At 40.3% G+C, this 25059-nt stretch overlaps 1 protein-coding gene across 1 annotated transcript in view; it reads right to left on the bottom strand.

Annotated features, from left to right (window-relative positions):
• Positions 1-507: 507 nt before the first annotated feature.
• The window catches only part of GALNT15 (polypeptide N-acetylgalactosaminyltransferase 15), a 26264-nt gene continuing 1712 nt past the window's right edge, over positions 508-25059 (bottom strand). The window contains exons 2-10 of the mRNA XM_010585886.1: positions 20247-20413; positions 19394-19598; positions 10418-10585; positions 9701-9818; positions 8722-8916; positions 4892-5023; positions 3727-3817; positions 2733-2887; positions 508-1790 (exon numbers count right to left, since the gene is read on the bottom strand). Coding sequence (XP_010584188.1) covers positions 1644-1790; positions 2733-2887; positions 3727-3817; positions 4892-5023; positions 8722-8916; positions 9701-9818; positions 10418-10585; positions 19394-19598; positions 20247-20413 — 1378 coding nt within the window. The 3' untranslated portion in view covers positions 508-1643. The remainder of the gene's footprint in view (positions 1791-2732; positions 2888-3726; positions 3818-4891; positions 5024-8721; positions 8917-9700; positions 9819-10417; positions 10586-19393; positions 19599-20246; positions 20414-25059) is intronic.

Here is a 25059-nt window from a genome sequence, read left to right as displayed (position 1 = left end):
ACTACACAACACAGAATGCTGTTCATGTCTTCTGTTGTAACCAATTTTATATGCTTGAAACCAATTTATTATGATTTACTAAGAGCAGGTGACTGGAAGGTTCTGAGCAGAATATTCTGTTATTCCCTCCTTTCTCTAAAGTTCAAACAATGTGCTGTACATTTTACAAGAAAAAAACCAATTTCCTGTCTCTTGAAAAAAAATCTCAAAACTAAATTAAGTTTCATTAATGATGCCCTTCCCCTTTAATAAATACATATGGTTATGACTGATTTATACTATAAATCAGGTGTGGTGCTGATGTGGGAAGACTCCCAAATCTTTGTCCTTCTGTCTTAGCAGGCTCTTGGAAAGTGTCATCATTATTGGTTCTAACTCCAAAATTGAAAGCGCCCTAACAAAATACTGATAGAAGTTTGCTTTGCTAGTGCATACTGTATGAGACCATTCTCATTACCTAACATCAACTCTCATTCACTTCTTTGAAAGACAGGAAGTCAGCAGGGATGCAGGCTCTGCAGAAGAAGCTTGTTTAGAAAATTTTGTATGCTACTGTCTTTTGCGGATAGGCTTGGAGACCCACAGCGGCAAGAATCTAAAAGGTCTTGGGCTAAAACTGGCAGTGTGAAAGACTTACTCACTTTCACAGTGTGAAAGACTTAACTCAGGCTGCAAGCAAGTGCAAGTAGGTGCCAGTGTTTTCTTCCTAGTTGAAACCTGCTGTTTCCCTTCATTTGCTGTTTTCAGCCAGCAGTTTTGTCACTGGAATAAGAATAAGCTCATCCCATAGCTTTATAAGAGCAAATCGATGCCACTGATACTTTCCATTTCAAAACAAGCAGGGAAGTTGTTACACTTCTTTCTAATCTAGTTCAATCTTCTTCCATATTCCACCAAAGTTTCCTGAAGAGTTGTCCTTAAATTTCATTAAAACAAAAAAAAGGTTAGTATTTCAGCCTCATTCACCCATCCAAACTAGACTGTGGATGAAGGACTGTGCCAAACATTGAGGACTCTTGGTATTCCAAGTCAATTAGAGCAGTTAGTACCTAATTAAGTGCTAATTTATGCTCTGTGCAATTTCATAGAGGGTAGAAATTTGGTTCAGGCTAATTGGAAAACAAAATTTTAGCTATTACACATGAAAACATATACTACTTTTATGCATAAAAACCCTACTTTGTTTTATATGAGTCAAGTGCACTGTAAAACAAAGCTAAACTCTTATGCTGGTTTGGCTGTCTTCCTCTTACAGTTTAAAAAGTTTCACAAATATTTGTTTTCCTGTATCCTCAGAAATCACAGAATATGCTAAAGACAAGCTGTCTGGCAGCCAATTTTCCATGTTTCTTTCAAAGGCAAACCTAACTGTTTTCTGCAATAGCAGAGTTGAGAATCTATTGATGCTCACAGTATCTTTATTCCCTGCTTCACATAATAAATAGAAATTTTAGCTAGAGCTGAATAAACCAGGAACTGGCGTCAACTATTTGAGCAGGCTTTCAAAGGAGAGACCTTCCTAACTTCCCTGCATGCTGTAGCAAACACAAACATCTTTCTTGTCCATGCAGGAAATGTATCTTAAATCCCAAACAGAAGTAATGTTAACTTTTGGAGACTTGACCTCCACAGAGACCCGTCAGTCATCTCTGATGTAGCCCATGGGAACGTTCAAATTGCCACACCTGATTTGCATTCTTGTTGCATACACACAAAAACAAGTCCTTCTCATCTTCACTCTTCACTGCCTCTATGCATTTGCCAGAAAGGACATGGACAATCATGCCATTCTACAAGGTGAGAGAAGAAGAAAGAACAAATTAAAAGTAAGGGATTTCCAGTAAAAGCTAGGCCATGTTTCTGAAACTTTTTACATACAATAGATCACCAGTAATGACTAGTTGTTCAAAATTTTTTAAGTATTGCTCTAAACATAACGACTACATTTAGCTTTGAGTCTAGGGCATGGTGAGTATTCGTAATTCCTTTCGCAGCTGACAGGAGTCATAGGTGTGGAATTCAATAGATCTCTTTTCCACCACTATTTGTTTCCTATGGGTACAGGTTGTCATCAGCATCAACTACAGTACTACAGGCCACAAAATTTCAAAAGGACCAGTGCTTCCCTTAGGAATCAAAACGAATTACAGTAGGAACTGTACCAGAGGATTGCAGCATCCCTACAACTACAGTAACTGCTATTTTCCCAGACTGTCCTAGAACATGACATTTTTCAGTCTTGTAGAGGAGTTCCTGCTCTGCTGGGTGAGGTCTACTGAATAATACCGAATTCCTCTAATAGGAAGTTTGCTCTTCTCTTACAATGCAGGAGGAATTTTAATGTTTCCCCTACTCCCAAAGGGCTCTCATTTGGGAGGGTTCAGGATTCCCAGACCCTTCCTCTATCCAAAAGAAGTGGGCAAGGATTTGCCTTGCATTTATTTTCACAACCACTGATTCTGATTCTATTCCTATAAGGCTAGTAAGACAAACACTTAAGACAAGGACATATGAATTTAGGTAGGATTCCTGTATTTTTAAACCAAATTTATTGCACACAGACAGTGTAAATGGGCAAGAGGCATCCTGAATTTCCTGGGTGAAAATGGTACAGGAGTGAAACTTGCCCTTCAAATACCTCATCCCTTCCCCACACATGAATCCTGTCAATCACCCAGTGACCCCACAGTCTCCATCAGCTGCCTTCCCCTTATGGCAGAGTCACTACTGACCTCCTGGACATCCCAGTGCTGGTGGCTGTTGTCTGTCTCCTTTGTACAGTTTTGAGGGATAACCTTCCCGTGTCTGACATCAAAGCAAAACAACGGGGCAGAACCAAGCCGGATTTCCTTCATGCTGTTATATTCAAAGTGCTGGAAGAGGGAGGCTTTGTTTGAACGATGGAAGGACATCCCAATTCATTTTTAAATGTTAATTCAAAAAATAATTTCCTGTACATGTTTGTTAAGATGCAACCCAGACATGAGTGATGGAGACCTCACAGCCTTGACCCTGCAAAGCAATCCCCCCACACTAGCTAATTCTGGCGTAACTATTTACCTAAGGAAAGGCTTTGTGGACTGTAATTATGTATGAAGTAAACCCATCCTATAATAAAATTTTCTAGTTTAATAAATATTTGAACAGAAGGGTGTTTCTGACAGTGTCTGCACACATTGCAGTTAGAAATGTGCCTGCAGCTCACCCTGAGCTCAGTGTGAGCAGCAAAACTTGCTTGGGGCTTGGAGTAAATATCTGCAGTCGGTCTGTGTTGGTTTGGCTTCCCTTAATGCATGAACTTTCTAGTCTAATGCCAACTTGGGAGTCTGCCTACATGAATTTCCCTCCTGCCTTTGACTGCAGTTTAGGCACTAATGAGGAAACCCATCCCCATTATTCTAGAATCGTTATATATTTTTTACTCCCAGGCTTTCAGTTCTCCGAACACTACCAAATATACTAACAAATAGGCACTTAATGATGTCTGCTGGAGCAGAGTGTGGGTATCTGGCCTCAGTGATACATGGAACATTGTCATTTTTCAAATGACACACAGCTGCAGAAGAGTGGGCATCATTGCCTTACCACATGCCTAATTTTGAACACATCAGTATTTCCATTAATGTCAAGCCAGCCATTTACATGTTGGAGTGACTGTCTTCTGGATGGTTCCCTAGATCTAATACAGTGCCTACATACTTAAAGTATACAGTACCTGGGTGAGACTGTCACTGCAAGGGGAGAGTTCGATAGAGCCTTCTGCAATGGCTCTTCCAGGTCTGTAATCTGCACAGAAGCCAACACCAGTATTGTAAAGCTGTAAGTAAAGGTTTATACTGAAATAAAGCACAATCAGATACAAAGAAAATATATTTCAGCCAACTTTTTTGTGGTTGTATCCCTTTATGATGTATGGTTTTGCTCATAATTCAGGCAATAATTTTTTCTTTCAGACTAGATCTTGCATATTGATCTTGCAAACTGATCTAATATAAAAGGCAGAGTCTCATCAAAGGTCAGTGTTACCCAGTGAGTTTTATTTAAGTTAGAGATACCCACTTCTGGTTTTAACTGTTATGGTAGTTAAAAGAAATCTGTCAAAATTTTTATGGTAATGGAAAATTGCACTTCAACTGGACACTGTAGTCAGAAAAAAGCCAAAATATTCCAGAAGGAAAAAAATAACAATTCCTGTGATCCACCCTTCTCAAGCAAAATTTGATAATAAAGAAGAGACAAAATAGTAAAAGGACACAGTAAAATCTGGCTACATATAGCAGAGTGTGACTTAATTAGTGGACCTTGTTGCCTTGTTGGGGGAAAATTCCTTCCAGTAAGGCTGCCTGGAATAAATTCACATTTTAATGAATGATAATTATCAACTTACATGTTTAAAAAAACCAACATTGAGAATATTGCCTCCTGTACACAGTCAGCCAAGGAACTGCTATTGCTACCACCTCTGCCCTTGGGAGAAGTGCAAGACTGAATAAATGCTTTTTTCTCTTCATGCACTTGGGTCAGCACAGAGATATCTCTGCTGCTGTTGCGGCTGCTATCTGTATGAGGCAACACAATTCCTTTACTAATGGCACCTAAAGAACGTAAGGTTAGGATCCACTGAGCTGTGACACCGAACTGAGTCAGACAATCTGGGTCCAGCTCCTGGCTGGCTTTCATTGTTTATGTAAGAATTTAGACCAGCTGTTTGTTTCCTCTGTCCTTTTCTTTCTCCTCCCATCCTTGCATTGTCTGTTTGGACAATAAGTGTTTCAAAGCAGGAACAGCCTCTTACTCTATGTTCACTGAGTACTTAGTACATGGAAACGATACTGGGGTCTTTGAACAATGCAAAACCACTAATCATTCTTTATAGTGTGTTTTCTCTTACCTTGCCAGAGAATCTTGGTGTGTCTTCAAGTTGGGAGAGTTCAGGGTACACATTTGACACAAACCATTGGAAATTTCTACAGCCCAGTCTCTTCTGTAGCTGAAGACGCTCACCACAGTCTGGCTTCTCTGCCTTTATGGAGAAAGCATAGGGACAACAAGGTTACTAGTGTATTTGTGTTAGAGGTGCTAGAAGTGAAAATGACTACACAGGAATTATTTCTACCACCTCCCCTATCCTGCATGTTATAGATATTGATATATATCTCTCATGAGTATGCAAAGGAGGAAGACCAGCTATAGCCTTCCTCCAACTTTGTGCTAAAACAGCATTTAGTCTGGCATTGTGATGGAAGTAAAGGTTTCAGAAGTAGCATAAACTGTGAAAATAATATTTCTTCTAAAAATTATTATACTGCAAGATAAGTCAGACTTTGTCATCTTTTTATTTAAAAAAGTCAGGGCCAAATTTCATACTTGTTGCACTGAAATCAGTGGGATTGCATTAAATTGTCATTCAGTATAGAATTTGCCCTGCTGATTAAAATTCAATTTCCTGGCTTTTAACAGCCGAAATTACCCAGTTATTATCAGTCCTCCATGATCAGAGGATGTAAGTGATGACAGAATTTAGCCCAAAATATAGTCTATCGCATTATTATCTGATAGTTACTAAATCTAGTAAGTGAATGTGTTTTGCAGCTATAAAGGCATAAAACCTTTCCTATGATTTATGTGTTTTCTTGAATTATATACACACAATATCAACTCCTACCCGTCCTGGTAGCAACTCTGTTCTGAAAAAAGACAAGTGCCTTCAATCCTTGGTGCAGCCACAGGCATCTGCACTGCAAAGGACTGACAGTCTGAATATTTGAGGGTATTTAGTACTCAAGATGTCTAATATGGTTCTGAAAAACTCTAAGCAGGTAACTGTCTAATCCTTCAGTTTCAGAACAACACAAAACACTTTTCTAAATCTCTCAGTGCCCAAATACTAAAAATATCTCACCACCCTTAAGACTCTCTCTCCTCTTTCTCTTGCCAGCAGTAGATCTCCCCCTTCACATTTCTACTTTTTAAAAATGCAGTTTTGGATTCCCGGAAACTGGTCTGGATTCCTACGTCAGAAATTAAAATTGGTACATAGCCTGTAAATAACTTTTCCTCAGACCAGCTACTTCTCTGCATCCATAAGAAAGAAAAAAAGACTTTGCGACATGCCTGGAAAACACTAACAAATGAAGGGCCTTGGACATCAAGGGAGAGGTATCAGTTTCTAAAGGCAGGGATCAATCATGCCATGTGGCACTGTTTGCCAGCCACTGTAAGCTACACAGGCAAAGCTCAACAGTTGCAGTATGTTAAAGAGAACCTCATAGTTTAGTATCAGTCTCAGATTCAATAAGCATAACAACAAAGTTCAGCAATTCAGCACCACACAAACCTGTCCCCAAAAGGTTTTCTTGGAAAAGGGAAATAGAGAAGTAAAATGCCTCCCCTAAAAAGAGATGTTTCTCATGAGACTCTGCTTTGGCTGAAGAAGGCAATGGCAGTAAATCTCATTCCGTCATACTAGTTACAATCTGCATTTGAAGCCGAATAAATGGTGTAAATAATGTAAAGAAAGTCACTATCCCTGTAAACCAATCTGAAAGGAAACTGTGCTTGTAAATTAAATAAACAAGCTGCACAAGAAAAGGAGAAAAAGAGATGGTGGCTGAAACAGTAGAAAGCTGGGAAGAGCCTTACTCATCTGCATGAACACCCACACCACGGGCATCCTGTGCAGGATGCGATTCAGACCATAAGACGGGAAGACTTCTAAAGCAACCTAAACGGGGGTCACTAGTTATTTTCTGCAGTGGGCAATGTCGGCGGTCAAGGCTCACGGAAATTTTGGCAGTGGCCAATAGGTGGCTCCGCTCACTCTCTCAGTGCAATAAATCCCCGCAGGGCCAATCTGCAGCTGAGCAGCAATAATGTCATGGCTTGCTGGTGTCTTTTGAATAACATCCCGCTGCACTGACATACTGAAAATATTGGCTGTGAAAGAAAGGAGCAGAGAAAAGGGCCTTTTATGTCATGGTATGCTGAGCACAGAGATTGTAAGATTGATCATTTGAAGGAGCATCATACTTAGGAGTACTAAAAGTATTCTTGCTAGACTAAACTCTCAGGCAAAAGGTCAGGGTGCTTAAAGCTAGCAAACTCTATCATTGATGGCTGTAGTTTTTAGTACAGAAGATTGCTTCTGAGTTGACAAGAAAGGCCTTCAGGAAATTATTAAATGATTTAAAGACCTAACTGCCCATCTTAAAGGACTTGGCCTAGCATCCTCCTTGCAATTACATGGCTGCAACCCTTGTGAGCCAATTGATGAACTTCTGGCCAGTGGCATTCAAACCTACAACACAGACAAGGAGGAAGAAGCTTTTTAAATAAGTGAAAATAAAATGAAAAAAGGAATGTGATAGCCTCAGACTCTAGGATTAGCATAGTGGGCATAGTAGGCTGACTGGAGAGGCAAATCCACTGGCGGAGTGTAAGGAGGTCAGACTAGGTGAGAGGAGAGAAGCCATGCCAACACACAGCCCTTTTCCTCTCTCCACTATAATGCAGCTCCTGTTGGATCTGGCTTTCTTAGATGACAGCCAGCACTGCAATGACGGAGGCATGCAGAACTGAAATGCAAGAGCAAATCTGAATGGGAAACTTTGCACAGCACCTACCCATGCTCTGCCTAACTGTTTTCAGTTAATCTTTTTCTCATGCTTTTAAAAGCATGTCATTGTTAAATGAACAGGAAGATGAATGACACATTTTCATTCAAAACTGCTCACAAGTTTGTCCACTGCCTTGTACGAGAGGATATTGTTACAAGAAAAGGTACTGGAGCCAGAGAATTCCCAAGAACTGCAGCAACATTAACAACTTAACAACATTAACCACAGCTGCATGACTCCCAATAAACAAATATCCAGTGGTTTGTAATACATGGGATATACAGTCCCTTGATCGATCCTGATCTGCAATGATTATACAGTGGCTTACAAACAAGTGTGGCCATTCTGTAGCTGTTAGATGGTGTGTAGTCTCCAGATGGTTCAAGTGTGGCTGCATGCCAGGGCTACGCCACACACCTGGCTGCAAGGCTTTCTATAGCATACAGGCTGCTGGGAATCCAAATCCCTGGAGGTTGGACTGCTGCCTGCACGATGTTTCTAATGAAAAAGTAACTTGTAAATAAAGGCTATGTTGAAATCTGACTTTCTCAGTTACAGACAGTTGCTTCTGGATGTCTGTCAGTTCAGGAAAAAAATCACCTTTTTTGTCGCTAGACCATTCAGATATCTTCCCTTCCAGTAGGAGAGACACCACAGTTTGCCTCGTGCCCATGAATATTACTGAATATCCTCATGAATCACATGAGGAAAACCTTCAGTAATGAAGAATGACTCCTCTAGGAGGGCCCTTTGAGCACACAGTGCTACTAGCATTCACTTCAGATGCACTGCAACCCTCCATGTACTACTGGTGGAAAAATAAATCACAGCTTGTTGGGCAAGCTGAAGAAGGAGTCATCTGGAGAAGAAGTCATACTCTAAGAGATCTGATAACTTCAGCAAATAACTCCTAGGCACAAGGTTCTCTCTTTCCTTCCCAATCTGACAGCTCTTCCACTGGATGGTTTCATAAAAAGACTGTCCCCAGCACCATGTATGTTGTATGTTTGACTGCACACAGACACCTCCACCCTTACTCCACTCCCCTCACCTACCTCAACACACACTCCTTCCCTCAGAAAAAAACCACTACAGATGTTTTTACCTTGCTGATTAAGAAAGCCACTGTGTCATGCTTGTAGAAGTTCTCTTTAAAAGAGCCCAGCCAGGTCTCTGCTATTCGGATTTTGTTCCTCATGATGGCCTCTTCATAGGAGAAAGCACGCGGAAAGTGATTTCGATAGACATGCCCCACTCGAGAGCATGGAATAATTTCTACAGAGCCACCACAGAGCCAGGTCTGAAACACAGGCGAAGGCACAAAAGGACATTACCTTATTTAGATTACCTTTATCTAAAAAGGAGAAGCTCTCTTACTATAGACTTTGCCTCAGAAAATCCTAATCTGCACATTCCTGGAAACAGGAAGAACATTATTATGTGCTTCTTCATACACTGTTCCCCACAGATACAGAGACACAGAGAAGATACTGGGCAAGACAGACCTTTGATTTGACCCAGTATGGCTTTTTATATGCTTTTATAATTTTCTGTGCACAAAGAGTGCAGTGTAGTAAAGAAGCCTGGGGGCACACCTTCTTTTGTCTGGGATGTTAAACACTCTATACCATTTGTGTCTGCAATTTTCATTGCTTTTTAATGTAAGTTACTCTTTGTATTCAGCAAAAATCAATGCAATCAATTTAATGTAAACAATTTGGTATTAAAACTACAGGTTGGCAAAGAAATAAAGCTACTCTCCCTTTGGTGCATGTTACATGCCAAAAAAGAAGAGGCAGCTTTCAGAAGGTGCCAAAACCAGTGACTGTCCTCCGGCAGATAGTGACAGCCAGTGAAACTTCCTTCTCTTGACATAATGCTCCTAACTCACAGCAGCTGCATATTCTTGTATAGTCCTGACAGATCATGGAGTGTGAGGATAGATTTCTGCAAGAAAGTGATATTCTCCATACCCTGAGACATTCTGCACTTAACTGCTTTTATAAATTGCTTCTTGCCTTTTCATTCAGGTTCCTTAAAAGCCCAATAGTTGCCAGAGCTTGGTGTTTGATTAAGGTTCTTACCCTTATAGATAGCTCCAGATTTTCTGCTCCCCACATGGTCATGTCAGAATCATAAGCTCCAGTGTTTTGGAAGTAATGTCGATCCATGGCCACCACTGCACCAGCTACCACAGGACTCCTGTGTAGAAAACAGTTTGGGAGTGAACGCCTTCAGTTTTGGATAGGGAATTATGTGAAGGGTGAAAATCCTGCCATTTCCATAGAGATAGTATTGCAAAATGATTGAATACTGCTCCACATAAGCTTGAATGAATTGGTTATCTAACCAAAAGAAAGGACAACTGAATTCTAGGATTTCTTGGGGAATGGAGCCAAGAGCTGAATTATTAAATAATGCTCAGAACAGTAGGAAATGTTACATACATGTACACCCAAATGAACAGACAAACAGATAATGATTTAGACATCTCTTTTAACTCTACATGATCCATCTTTTTCCTTCCCTACAAACCTCCACACCTTGTCTGGTCAGGTTGTATACTAGTTGTCTCAACGTGTGGAAAATACTTGTCATGTTGAAAGTATGACTGCAATCTAGTTAGAATAATTACTAAAGGCTGAACAAACTCAGTGTAAACCAAAACCCTATCCATTCAAAAAATGTGAACTGAGCATATGCAAGTAACCACGTCTCTCTTCTGTTAGCTGGAAGGTGACCCAAATTGTACAGTTTTGCTGCTGAACTGAGCAGAGGCATATTGGCTGATGGACTGTTACCTGATAGGGCTGATGGGAGACTGTCGTACCTTCTCTTCATGCTCTGGCACAGGTTCCCAATGAAAATCTAGTTTCCAATCAAAAACACCTCGATGCAGGCCCACAGAGTGATAGTACTGAAAAGTCTTCCAGTCTATGACATCTATGACAGGGGAGATGACACTGTTTCTGGAAAAGACAATATAATTTATTTTCAAAGTCAAAGCACAAATTAAGTTCATTACTCTGTTAGTAAACAGTGGTTCTCCTTTTTGACACTGTCAAGCACAAGCACTCCTCTAGATGTTAAGTGCCCTTATTTTCCCTGCTTATAGAAGCTCAGGTGCTCAGTGCATGGGAATACTGAGCCTGCAGTGAGGAATCTAAAAATCAATAATTTATTGATAACCTGTACCTTGCATTGTCATTTAAAGCTATTCAGGATTTTGCTACGACTTAACCATCAGAATTCTTATAAAGTTATTTCACACAGAGGCCCCAACCTCTGATGTTATAGGCACTGCATGGATGCAAAGTTTATAGCAAAAGGTTATTTTGGCCTCATGCACTTTACCATCCTTTGATTTTCCTGTAGATGTTTGTCCTGGTTTTGGCTGGGATAGAGTTAATTTTCTTCCTAGTAGCTGGTATAGTGTTATGTCTTGCATTCAGTATGAGAAGAATATTGAGAACACACTGATGTTTTCAGTTGTTGCTGAGTACTGTTTAGACTAAGTCAAGGATTTTTCAGCTTCTCATGCCCAGACAGCAAGAAGGCTGGAGGGGCACAAGAAGTTGCGAGGGGACACAGCCAGGGCAGGTGACCCAAACTGGCCAAAGGGGTATTCCATACCATGTGACATCATGCCCAATATATAAACTGGGCAGAGTTGGCCTGCGGGGGATTACTGCTCAGGAACTAACTGGGCATCAGTCGGCAGGTGGTGAGTAATTGCATTGTGCATCACTTGTTTTGTATATCCCAATACTTTTATTATTATTGTAATTTTATTATTATTATCATCATTATTAGTTTCTTCCTTTCTGTTCTATTAAACTGTTCTTATCTCAACCCACGAGTTTTACCTTTTTTTTTTTCCAGTTCTCTCCCCCATCCCACTGGGTGGGGGGAAGAGAGTGAGTGGCTGCATGGTGCTCAGTTGCTGGCTGGGGTTAAACCATGACAATGTTCCACACACTTCATAAGTTTGTTACTTCAGGCCAATGAAGAGTGCACTTATCGTTATTTTGCTCTGCTGGTTGTTTTGCAAAAGCATTTATCACCGAGTTCATAAGCAAGTTTCTGTTTGTATTTTATCACAAGCTTAAAATGCTCTTGCAAATGCACTGTCAGAGTGTGGAACCTACTTTTAAGAGCCAGAACAGAGCCATTGCACCACAAGCAGCAATATTCCGATTAATTTCTAACTTGAGTTAAATTTGGATTACTCTGAGAAGAGGTATTAGACATTTCCCCATGGCAAACATGTCACAGTATTTCACAGTGTGTTTGTACATCATCTTGGAACTAACTAGTAGTTCAGAAGAGCCATCAGTGTTCCTTGTTTCCACGTCAATGATATATCACATTTCAAAATTTTCAGAGTATAAATGCAATGGTATTAGGGACTGCAGGAAAAAAAGCATTGAAGAACAACACTATCCATTTCTTCTCTGTTATGCAAAAGGGATAACCTCTGGTCTCAGTGTAAGGGCTTGCCTATAGACAGAAGGTCCTCTGGAGAAAAATCAGTAACATTTACTAAGGATTAAAATACACTGGGAGAAATTACTCTTGTTCTAGAGTAAGAGTATCCATATAGGAAATTATTCTGGAGTAGCTCTTTCCCTAGAAAATAACTTCCTGTTAAAACTGAGGGAGAGAAATGCAATGGTCAATTAGGGGGCAAAAAGTAGAAGACTTTTATCTCCTCTTTTAAAGATTTATACGTAGGTCAGAGATCACCCTCGAGAGAAAGATGCTTAAAATATAATACTATCAATGACGAAAGGTCATTCAGGAGTCTCCAACGCAGTGAGCCCTTTGTGCTTTTTCATGGCAGAGACCAGAACCAACTGAGGAAGATGGTAGCTCTGGGTGATGTCAATGTAATCTTGATGTATCTTCTCTGCGTTTACAATCACTAGAGTAATGTTTTTCCAGTATTGGGGTGGGGGGAAACTCCAGATTTTGTTTTATCACAGTTATCATTTCCTGTAGAGAATTTTAGATGCCCATGGAAAAACAGAGACTACTGATCATCAGTGAATTGTATGAAGGTGAACTATGCAGAGGATACTGCTAAAATGACTCAGTTATTCCTCTGTTTCCTAACAAGAGCAGACTGTCCTATGATGAGCTAAAGGCAGAAAGATTTAAAATAGAGAAGTGATTATATTTCTCCATTCAGGTGTAAAACCAGCCTTTTTAATATGTAGTAATAGGTACTCTTAGAAACAAGCATTGGGTTTGTAAATACATGAGGAAGTTTTATGGTCACCTGCAACATTTGTAGGCATATACATTAAGGCAGTGATTTGCTGTCACACTCCCACAGGACTCAAGAATAAATGGGAAGAAACTATACTAAAAATAATAAAGCTGATATCCTCCCCTGATTCTCTTGATGATACCCTTGTGATACAGTTTCGTATCCAGGACAGGAACAACCACCTCAAACTCAAGCCAGCAGGAGCCTTTCTACTGAAAGCTGTATTTAACCTTTACTCACAAACAGCATGAAAAGGAAACTAACTGCTTCTAGAAGTTACTAAAATGTAGTGTCCTGATGGACTCACACAAGCAGGTGTTTTTTCTTTGATATGCTGAGAAAAATCCATCTAACAAGTTAAATGGATTTTTTATAAGACTAAACTTCAGAAAATGAAAAGTCACTGTAATTGTAACTTTTACAGCTTGCTGCATTCTCCAGTGTACCAGTGTACCAGTATCTCTGACAACTCATTAGGAGCGTAGTTGGAGTTGTATACTTCCCATCTCAGTTTGTTGCTACTTGCTGAAATGCATGCTATCTATTGCTATTTGTTTATCCTTTCTCATCCAGACAGGGCTGAGGAACTAATGACCCCAGGGTAATTCAGAGTTAAGAGGGAAATATCAGGAAGGTGTATCTGAGTGGAAGCCAGAGGAGGCAATGTAGACTAAACCATTCAAAAAACCTTGACCATGAAGATTAGACCACACGTGCATATCCAAGATAGTTCAGATGGAGACAATGCAGATACTCGGTTATGCTCAGATATATTCTGGATCAGATAATCCAGACATTTCAGACTATCCTACATTTTCATATCATTTCAGCCATTTAAAATCTGTCCTTTTGGATCCACCCTAAATTTGTTGCCATTATAAAACTCAAAATGCTTCTAGCATCAGTGCAATTGCTCATAACAGTAAGTAAGCACCACAGTAGTAGTTCTTGTTGAAATAATCCTTTATTTTTAATGCATGCTTTTGCTTTGCTTGTCATTGGGCATTGATTCTTCAATGCCATTCAAGAAAAATACCTGCATTGATGTAATGGATTCTGATGGTTTGGAAACCAAGCAATTATCCAAACTATCAGCAAATTATGACATGGAAAATTACAGTGTTTAAGACAGCTGAAAATAACTCACTGGATAGGTCACATTCTACCCTGGCTAAATTCAACAATAAACCAGAAAGACATAAAATCTAATCTCCTTTCCCACAAAATTGTACAGTACAAACTGATAACTGTGCTTCAGAACTATTAGTCTAGTAGTTCTTTCAGAATGCCAAGATTAACAGTTTTCAAGTGTATGTTTGTAAGTGTAATGCTAGATCTTCATCTAGTATAAACTGGTGTAGCTCTGCTGAAACCAATAGAAACATACATTCTTAAAACGTTATATATTGGGAGTGTCTTCTGATCTCAAATAGAGGAATCCAATAACTTTATCTTGTGTGAAAACTGGTCAATGTCCAATTTTAATCTTAATCAAGCAGTGCTTTACCTATCTTTTCGTATTAATGCTTTTTTTATAAAAGATCTGTTTTCTGCATATTCGGTCATGGTTTGATGTTTGTGTGATTCTAAATGCAAATTTGCAGCAGAAGGTAACTGAAAGTTGGAAGGCGTTCTTAGCTATTCTTTTTAACTGGGTAACTGGCAGACAGTCAGCAGCTTCTCGGCACTTTGAAATGAAACACACACTGGCAAACTACTGCTAATTTTACTCTGTGGAATCCAAGGAAAGGAAAAACCAAGAAATTCAAATACAACTAGCAGCAAGGCTTTGAACCATTTGACTAATTTGTGAATACTTCAAATGCTTGGAACACACATGAACTACAAAAGGTCACAATTCCATGAAAAAGAGCAACCCAAACAAGAACACTTTCCTGGTTTGGGATTTCTCAACCAAATACGATTGCAAATGAAATGTCTTCCCATGACCCTTTACAGTGACCATGGACATTATGTTCTTTTCTATTTTTAGAATAAGTAACATGAGGAGAGGACGATTTAATTAACACATCTGTTTTGAAGTTTTAGATACACTGTTTTTTGAAAGTGCTTTTCATTGATTTATACTTTCTTTTGCTGAGAAGGGAACAGATTTTAATCTGTTTAAATCTCCCTTTAAATAAGAAGGAATAAAAAAAAAACAAACATGAAAATGATATATTTTCCTCAACCAGTTTCAGAGTGGATCATTCCCTGCAAAAATTAGACAGCTAGGAAATCCAGGCAGTCCAAGTTCTCTGGCTCTGCACAGAGTCAAAACTTCAGTGAGTAACTGAGAACCCAAGCTGATTCCACAGCATGCTGCATTTTCACTGAAAGCACCTTGCTGGCTGGCTGAAGTCTTCAGGGAAACAGTAATGCAAAACACTTGAAATCAGATAGGGTTAATAAAAAGATAAAATGCAGTGATCAGGAATGGTAAAGCTATGGTATAAAGAATTACTTACCTTACAGACCTACTCCAGACTAGCTTAGGGCATATGAACAGTCTGCTTGAATTGACAGACTATTCATTTGCTAAGCACTAAACATATACTTCAAATCTCTGCTAGGTAGAGTGCTAAGGGAATGCTTTATTTAAAAAAATAATCTTTTGAACCTGTCTTTTTTGTTAAAATATTCCAATTGTATGTGGTGTACCAAAATCTGTAGGAGAGACCAATACCTTTTTACACTGGACAGTTAGGGCACTGTGCCATGAATCATGCCTAAATCCTCATTGCTCCTACTTTTGGCAGTAATGCTTGCTTTTGGCTTTAGATTCTCATCTTCAGTTTCTTTACCTCAACTTCTTTAAAATAGGTCACCTACTGATCCTGATCAACCGTGAAAGATTGTAAAGAGATAGCATTTCTTCACATAACATACCATGTAAATGCAGAACATTAATTTACTGAATTTGAAATGAGTGTTATTGACAAATGGAGTATATAAAATGATCAGGCAAAATGCAAAGTCCCAGGAAGCAGGCTGTTATATGTGAAGTATATGGAAGGTTTTCAGAACAAGAAGAGTAGCACAGAAATACATGTTCGGGTGCTCGGGTTGTGTGGGCTCTGGATGGATAACATGCTTCCCTGAGGCTGTGATAAGGTAGAAAATAGACGGCTTATGTATTTGGTAGCTTGAAAAGCTGGGGTATGGGCCACTGAGAAGTGGAGAATCAGATGAAAAGAGATGAGGAAGCTGGTCAACTTTAGTGCAAAACATTTCCCTTCTCTCTAGTGTATTACCATAAAACTAGAACCACAAAGAAATTTTCTGGACAGCAGAACTCTGTTTCTATTCCTGTATCTACAAGCAGACGCTCCCATTCAGGATTGAATGGGAGCAAACAGCAAATGAGATACCTTTCCACTGCTATCTTCATTTCTCATTCTCTTTAACAGCATTTTCATTAAAGATTAGTGACATAGAATCACGGACCTAAGTAGAGGCACTTTGAATTTTAGAAACTAGATAGGCTTCTTGTAATAATATCACAGGCTTCCGTTTCCTAATGTAATATTTCAGATCTGGTATAGGAGTGCACCAGCAATAGAGGGAAACAGCCCTAGCAATGAGGAGCAGGGGAAAGGTCCTAAGGGCAAGTTACCCCTTTGCAAGCCACCCGTCTGCCACAGTTATAGTGCCCATGCCTTTTATAGAGGTGGAATTCCTTGTCAAGGAGATAATCAAGGCTCATTCTGCTTTCATGCAGTATTCTCAGGAACCACACTTTGGATCTTTTTTTAAAAAATCATCCTGCTTCAGCATGATGGTCGCTGTTTTTAGGTTAAAGGAACAACATTTTCAAGGCTTCATGGCACCGTTCATTATATGCCCCCTCTGCCTTTCTCTGCCTTTGGACTGAATACAAAATAGCAGCTGTCTTCTGCAGTCTCCTGGAAATGACAAACCCTTCAAAAGATGCCTGTAATAATGGCACAGCTGCATTACTATGCACCATGCTACTCACCTGGAATTAGCCTGGAACACAAACAGTTGTCAAATGAAATGATCTGTGGGGCATCTCATCTAGTTTTCTAATGCTGTCCAGGTGCCTATGGTATTCATCCTTGAATAATCAAAATGTCAAGGGATGCTTTACAAACCACTGAACCATTCTCTAGGCAATATACTAAGCTGATGCACAGCTTCCCAGGCAATTTGTTAGGTATGGTTCACAGAACTAGTCCCAGTCAAGGTGCCCATAAGTGCATGTGTAATGATTTTAGAAAGACTTAATACTTTTGGGGAAAATAGTTTTGATTGGATTAGTGAATAAAACCATGATGTAGGGAGATGAAATGTCATCACCCAGAGCAAGTCAAATATCTGTCAAATACTACCATACCTGTAAAATTCAGATAATTTTTCTCATGTTTGTCCTGTCCATCATTACTACAGGCTACTAAAAATTGGGGGTGTCTCCCTTTTTGTGAGTATGTTCAAATCACAGTGAGGTCTCAGTTTGGGCAAGGATGTCTCGACATTGCTCTAAGACAGGTCACAATAATAGTGGTAGATCTGATCAGGAGCCTAGAAAATTAGGCTTAATCACAATTTTCAAAGTTAAAATCTCCCTCAAGCTCCATTAAGCTCCTGCAAAGTTTTGAGCTTTGGAAAAGCTGCATTTTTTTCTTGCCAGCAAGCAACTCACTCACTTAGTCCAGGTGATTGTTTTCCCATCTTGTCTCTCCAGCAAAAGTGCATGAGTTGCAGCTTGATTGGTACATTAAGAAGAGGAAAGATGGATATTTCACCAGTCACTGTAAGCTTCTTTTCACTGTACGTTCCTCATTTGGGTAGTCTCAGGGAGTGCACATGATTCAATTTAACAGCTCCTCAGCTGCTAAATGAAGCCAAGTTGACTATGCTAATGCTTTACATTTCCATAGTGATCTCGATGCAAGCATTACAAGCAATTTAGGAAAAATCATGAATGAACTTCCTTATCAGGTCAGTGTTATTATCATCATTCTTCAGCTAGGGAAAGAGGGACAGTGAGGGAAAGTGATTGCCAGATGCCTTAGAGCATTTCTTCCCTGTGCACTGAAGAATGGCACAGGTTCTCCACACTAGCAGTGACCAAGCTTGCAGAGTCAGACATAGTGACTGGTACAGCATACAGAAAGGGATGGCTTAGCCCATACTATTATCCAAACACTCTTCCACCTTTGCTCCATTGATCCAATTAGCCATTTGCTTACTCAGTGTTAAATTCCGCCCTCCTAGAAGAACGAATGAGCACATGGGCCCTAGAGAGGAAGAGAATCCCTTTCTCACCCCCTGATGACAGTGCTACAGAAATCTCAGAGTGATGGTAGGGTCGGTGGCTTTGCATTCTCTCAGCAGGAATAATTTTTGATGGTGAATCACTACACTTGTGGTGGGATCCTAATTTTTCTCTTGCCATTGTAATTCTCCCTTCACTATAGCTCTCCTCTGAGACTTTCTGTAACTTTTTTAGTTTCAGCAATACAGCCTTGAATAAGGACTGGCCAATCGATACAGATAGGAGTTTTGCATGAACATCAACAATAGACTATAGCTCAAGGCAGAAGAATCATGAAGTATATTCATAATAAACCATCTAAAAAGTCAGCAGACAAAAAATAATCTGCTTTTCAAGGAGGACCTTTTAGAAAAGAATATTCCTGACATCCTAGGGCAGCATTACTCTTGCTTTCAGTATTCTTAATGTTTTCATCTGAATGATGTAATACTTTCTAAAAACTCACATTAATTCTCTTATAAGCAAACATAATCAGCCATAAAAGCAGCTTGTTCCAGTGCCTGGGAACAGCCTTTGAAGGTCTTTAGTGTGACTATTTAATGGTCTGGTAAGAGTTTTAAAGGTTTTTTTTTCTTGTACCCCCTCTAGCAATTATTCATTTTTTCCCAAGTGGCTTATGGGCAATGATAGACAAGTTAATGTACAAAATTTTCTTTCAGAAAAGTCCCTTTAATAAAGGATTTACTGTTATGTAATTTTTGAAACATTTGCAGTGATTTAATCTCTTTGAAGGACTTGGGGACTGCATAGGTGAGCTCAGCGGTACAGGTGACATTGGTATGTAGCCAAACTGGCTCAGGAGGACAAAGCATTTTATCCTTAGCTTCAGCACTGAGACAGCTAAAAAGTAAAAACAGAGTCTTGCAGTAGTTTCTCTGGTGGATGTTTGCCAATTTACAAACAGCTTGAGACTGCAACCTTTTTAATTCACACCACCAGGAAGCCTTCTTACAGCTCTAACTGGATACAAACTCTGACAGTTCAGTGATACTGGGTGTGAAGGGAGGGTTATCAGCTGTGTGACCTATCCTGCTTCCCACGTATCAGAGTGATGCATGTGGTGATAAGGTAGAAAATAAAAGCAATGTGACCAGAAGGAAGAAGGTAATCAAGAGAGGATAAAAAAAATACCAGATCTTTCCAAGTGCATCTCTTTCAGCAGAAGTTAGCATATGTAGGGACCTCAGAGGTCACAGGGATATTTACCGATTGCTGGACAGCCTGGCTAGGAGGGGTTCCAGCCAGCCCTTTTGACACTCGCAGTGTGAATCCATGAAGACGAGCACATCCCCGGTTGCCCGTGCAGCTCCTAGCATCCGACCTCTGATGACTCCAAGCCTCTTGTTGCTCCGGATGAGTTTCACACCATCCAGCTTAGAGATGTATTCACTCAGAGCTGACTTCAGAGGCCCTGTCAGAAACAGAACGGTCACTGAAATGTTTTAGCTTTGATTCAAGCTGTTACAGAAAAGGAACAGGTAGTAGTAGATGCTACTTCTTGCTGGTAAAATGTTTTGGGGGCATTTGTTTTACCTAGCCAAGTAGGCCATGTTCCAAATATTCCCACAGCAGCATAATGTCAAAGAGAAGCAGAGACTAATGGAAACTGAGATTCACTAGGCGTGAAGCTATTCTTGTGGGAAATTTAATAGCCTCCTCTCCTGTTCTCAGCAAAAGGTGGATGCTCTCATCATCTCATAAAAGGCGCAGATCAGAGTGAGATACTACAGGTATTTGGCTTTCCCAAGCACTTTGGATTAATTCAGCAATGTGGAGTTTTCCACTCTATGCTTCAGCCAAAGTCCAAGTCTGGAAATTATTACAGCAGATCTGGTGCAGTGGGAGGGCTAAGATTTGCATACTGTGATCTTATTTTAAAGTAAGAAATTTCAGAGTGATTGGAAATGATGGGGAAAAAAGAAACATATGTCAAAGTTGAAAGGCTAAACTGAATTCTAGGGATGGAAGAGTGAAACCTGGCAGCCAGCTCCAGGAGGAGGACAGTTTCTTCCCCGAAACTTTGGAAAAAAGAGCTCACGTATAGAGAAATTGGGGCTACCTTGCTGGCTGAGATCGTCGACTAGGATGATATCCTTAAGGGAGGCCTTTGGGGCTGTGTCCATAATGCTGTGCACAGTTCTCAGCAGAGTAGACCAGGCTTCGTCATGGAAACAGATGATGACACTAGCAGTAGGCAGACTGTAGTCATATTCTTGCTGTAGGCACCTGCATGGGATCAAATGAGGGGGACACTTGAGACACTGGAAACACTGGTACAAGTGGCTACTTTTTTCTCAGAGCAAAGTTGTAACCTTCAGGGATGGAAAGCAGTTTAAGGTCTCAGCTCACTTCTAAGGAAGAAATGGAAGTATTAAGGTGTCCAAGGCTGGAATACAAAGTGAATATATAGGAATGACACTATAAAAATTAAATATAAAACCAGTAAAGTTTTGCTATGTTCTGAGATACTTTTTTCTGCTCGGGCTTCCTCAAAACACAGACCCCAAACAGAAATGGTCCAGAAGGTAAAGAAAAACTGAAAAGACAATTAAACAAAGCAGAGAGGGGTATAAAGCAGGTCAGTCAGCCTCCACCAATTTCCACACTTTCTCAAGTAACAGGGAAAAGAGCAAAGTGAAATGCAGTACCTTTAAGACTAACAAGTAAAATAACTCATCTGCACAACAGATCAGTATACCTGTAGACTGCCTGACCAGGAACCTAATGAATGGAGCCTGTACAGGAAAGAAATGCATCCTTACACGGGCAATGAAAACAAATAAAGATACATTTAGGAAAGTAAATCTATTTTCCCTATAAAGTTTGTACAGGTTGCTTTTTCCAATGAAAACGAATCACTGATGAATGAGGCTCCCAACTGGGTAGATTCTCTCTGTGCCATTTTCTGCTACCTGCTTTAGAGGTACTGACACAATCTACTGCAAGACACCTGGCTGCATGAGTCGCTGTATGGCGTTCCTAGAGATGCTCCAGAGTGCCAGCTGGGGCCCATGGCGCCTCAGTTTTCCATGGGGCCAAAATTTCACCCATGACACTGAAACAACTTCCATCAAAATTACAGTGAATTAGATGTTGCTTTGGCAACTCAAGCCTTTAAGAATGAAAACTACTTCCTATTCATCCTCACAGAAACTGTGTATGAAAATTATAAACCCTCCCTCATCAAATGGCTGTTTCATAAATGTAAATAAAGGATCTACAAATCGCATTCATGACAAAAAGTGTTTTCTGATGTACCAGTCTTGGTTCAGAGACACAGGACACACTATACTGTCATGAGGATGCATGTTTTCCAGAAAAGGCCTTCAAATGCCCGTTGTAGAGGTGCAAAGACTGTGCCTATATATCTGCTTCGCCTAGATTAGAAAACACATTTTAAAATCTTTCCATTTCCTGAGTAGCAGTCGTTCAGTTTCCTAATTCATTCAATCTCCAGCAGCAAGAACTTCTTCAAGGAATTACAGAATTGGCTGAATGTGGCCTGTTGTTATTTCAGCATTTTTGTATTGTCAAGCAAATCATCATACAGATTTTACAGTGGTTGTTAAACATTTAGCTACTCAGCAGAAGCTCATGTAAGGGATATAATTTTAATATTGCTATGTTTATTACCATTTTACTTAGTGCTTCTATTCATGGACTGAGGCCCTAGGATGCTAGACACTATTCAGACACAAAGCTGCTTATCATTTAAGAGAATCCATAGTCTGAATGATTTAATAACAAATACAAATAAATGAATACTATAGATACACTTCTGGGAATATAAATTTAAAATTAGCACAATTATAATAGTTTATTATAGTTTATAATATTTCACATTAATATACTTTTGTATGGAGAGGCAAATTTTCCTGATGATTTTTACATTGTAATGAATCTATGTTGTCCTTGGTTTGCTAATTTTCTGTAATCAACAATGTTGTTATATCACAGTTTCATATGGGATAATTATTTCCATTTTCAGCAGGATGGAGACAAGGATACTGTCACGACTTGGCAGTGTTTGTATTTGCAGGCACAAGAATCCAGAGGTAATTAAGAAAAGTGAAGATCTGATGGAGTCCTTTTACTATAAGGCAGCTTCCAATCAGGAACATTCAGTACAGCTATAAGCACCTATATTTTGTGCCATAATACTACAATGCCTTGTTGCTAGTACTGTGGTTATAGCAAAAAAATAAGGCTGTTGTGGAATCTTAATTGGAAAAGAATTGAAAATAACTGTACTTGAATACATAACCTAGGTGGCGAGTGTTTAGTTGCCATGGAGATTGGCAAAGACTTGCAATACAGATATCTAATCTTCAGAAAAATGTAAAAGGGTAATGATATACAGAAATACCTTCCCTGTAATTTGGAGCAGTTTCATAGGCTGTCCATCATAAATTGGCATTTCAAAAAGTCAGGGCTGTGACTGATATAAGACATAGTGATTTAACCCAATTTGTGAAAAATAAGGGATTGTCACATGCAGCAATGAACAGGACAGCAATTCTGACATGGCAAAGACACTGCTGACAGGGACTCCCATTCACCTTCAGGAAAATGTCTCACTGAGATTCAGGTCCCAACAGCACTCAGGTGGAAGCTATACTTTTTTAATGAAACTTAAAACCTTTTAAGATACATTGTGAGTTCCTCTTTGCCTGGATACTTTTGACACTCAAGCCCAAGAGAGGAAAACAGATCTTTTTTTGGGCAGAACCCCCATCACAAAAGTCACAATGGCAGGCTTGATTTAGGTCCACTGTCCCAGGAGGGTGTCAACAGCAGCTGGACCAACTGATAGCAGCAGAAAGCACTCTGAGGGATGAAGGTACCTCAGAGGATTAGCCTTGATGCAGAACAACTTTCTAGTACAACTGGACAAGTTATTAGGCTTTTTCACCCAGAAACCCTGCTGTGTCAAAACTGGTATTCAAAGTAAATGGGGCAAAACAAGGTACCTGATTCATCTGTTGGGGTATGTTTTACTGTGGGATCAGTAGGAGCGCTGGAAGAGACCGTTCTATGCACCTACTTTCTGAAAAGTAGCACAAAACATTCAACTGGAAAGTCATGCAAAGAGATGTGGGTTATGTTAGAAGCTGGGGTCAGATGAGAGAGGTCTAAAGTATTGCTTTCCAGGTGAGGAAGTTGGATCCCGGGCTGTCAAGGCACAGCCCAGCCTGCAGGCTCTGGTTTATTTCCAGCAGAGCTCTGTACTGTTCACATAAGAAAAAAACTGTAGTTATGCTGCTCATTGCTCCAATGCAACGCACAACAGACCTCTTTATGTGATTTTCTGAGGAATGGCAGCTAAGTATGTCTTATGGCATTTACCTTGTATCTTACACTCCGGTTTAAGAGTAAACATGAAGCATGCAAGTGTGAAGTTTGGCCGGCCTTATTTTACAGTATCTGGAAGTGCTTCACAATTAGTAGACATAGCTTCTGGTGTGAAGCATTTGCTGTCTAATTTCAAGTGAAATGAGAGAGACTGAGTCCATGGAGCTAACTCACTGAAATGCCTCTAACTGGTTGGGTTCTCTCCAACTAAATAGTAAGACATTATTAGGAGCAGCATGATTCAAACAGAATAGAGTAATAGACAATCTGATTCATTACTGGTTCACTCTCATTTTACACTGCTATAAAACTGGACTGACACAGTTGTGAGCTGGGCCCCCAGAGTAAATTACACCTAAAAAATATCACTGTGGTTTGTGTGTTGGGCCATAAAGGACAGGACTGGCTTAGAGGTAGACCTCTGCTGCAGGTTTATGATCTGGATTTAGATCTGAACAACTGCGAAGCCTCAGATGTTCAGATCTGTGGTTTCAATCTGGGCTATATAAGCTGTGGTGTTGATAGCTCTTTAGGCAGTAACTAGTCAGACAGGAAAACCCATCCAAGAGCTCTGAGACCTTGGCTTAAATCTTACCAAGATTAGTATTAACTAAACCTGTCTCTTGTTGGATGGCCCTTCAGCTGCCAAAGTAAAACTGTTTTTTGGCTCACATCACAGGCAGTAAACCACGGTCATCATTCCTCCTTTGAACATTACATAGTTCAAGGAGTTGCCAGTGAAGCATGGTGAAAAATAACTGAATTAATATCAGCATTTCATTATTCAATGGAATTACCCAAATTAACACTGAACCTAGTCAGCAAGTGTAGAAAACAGTTTCATTTCTCTTTCCTTAAGATTGTCCCCTTAAATTATAGCCACCAGCTGTCTTTAAACATGTGGAAATGACCGCTAGGAAAAAATACCAGATATATTCTGTGTCTTTCTTAAACTGTTTTCTGGCACATCTTTCCACTGTGTCCTGGGGGAAAGCTACAATAGCTTTCGTTACAGGAGGCAAGGAAAAAAGATACCCACCCACATCCCCTTCCCTCAGATAGATAGACCTCAGCCCCTTTTTAACAAGCATGATGACCTGCCCCTCCTGGGCTGTCCGGGTAACTGGCTCTCAAGTCTCCGGGCTTCAAACTGAACACGTGGGGCTTCAAACACAAGGCTTGTTCGATGGGGCCTTACAGCCTGGCTGCTGCTAGCTACGGTGGTGTTGGCAGGTCTGGTCAGACACGCCGATCTCCACCTTCCTTCCTCCCAGGAGCTTCCTTTCAGTGTTTGTCGGGTCACCTATACTAAGCAAGCCGAAAGCCCCCACTCCTGACTCCTTCATCACCCCGTAAGCCCAGCGACCCCGCAGGCCTGGCAGAGGCCCACCATGAGGAGATCGCTGGGGCCGTCCTTAGAGCGAGTCGCGGCGGCGGGCAGCGGAGGGGCGGCCGCTCGCTCCCCCCCACCCCGACCCCTCCCCGCAGCTGCTCGTCCCCTTACCGCAGAGCGGGCCGGC

Source organism: Haliaeetus leucocephalus, unplaced genomic scaffold (assembly GCF_000737465.1).
Source record: "Haliaeetus leucocephalus isolate CR32 unplaced genomic scaffold, Haliaeetus_leucocephalus-4.0 Scaffold135, whole genome shotgun sequence".
In the NCBI taxonomy this organism is placed as follows: domain Eukaryota; kingdom Metazoa; phylum Chordata; class Aves; order Accipitriformes; family Accipitridae; genus Haliaeetus; species Haliaeetus leucocephalus.
This window is presented reverse-complemented; position numbering and strand designations above follow the sequence as displayed.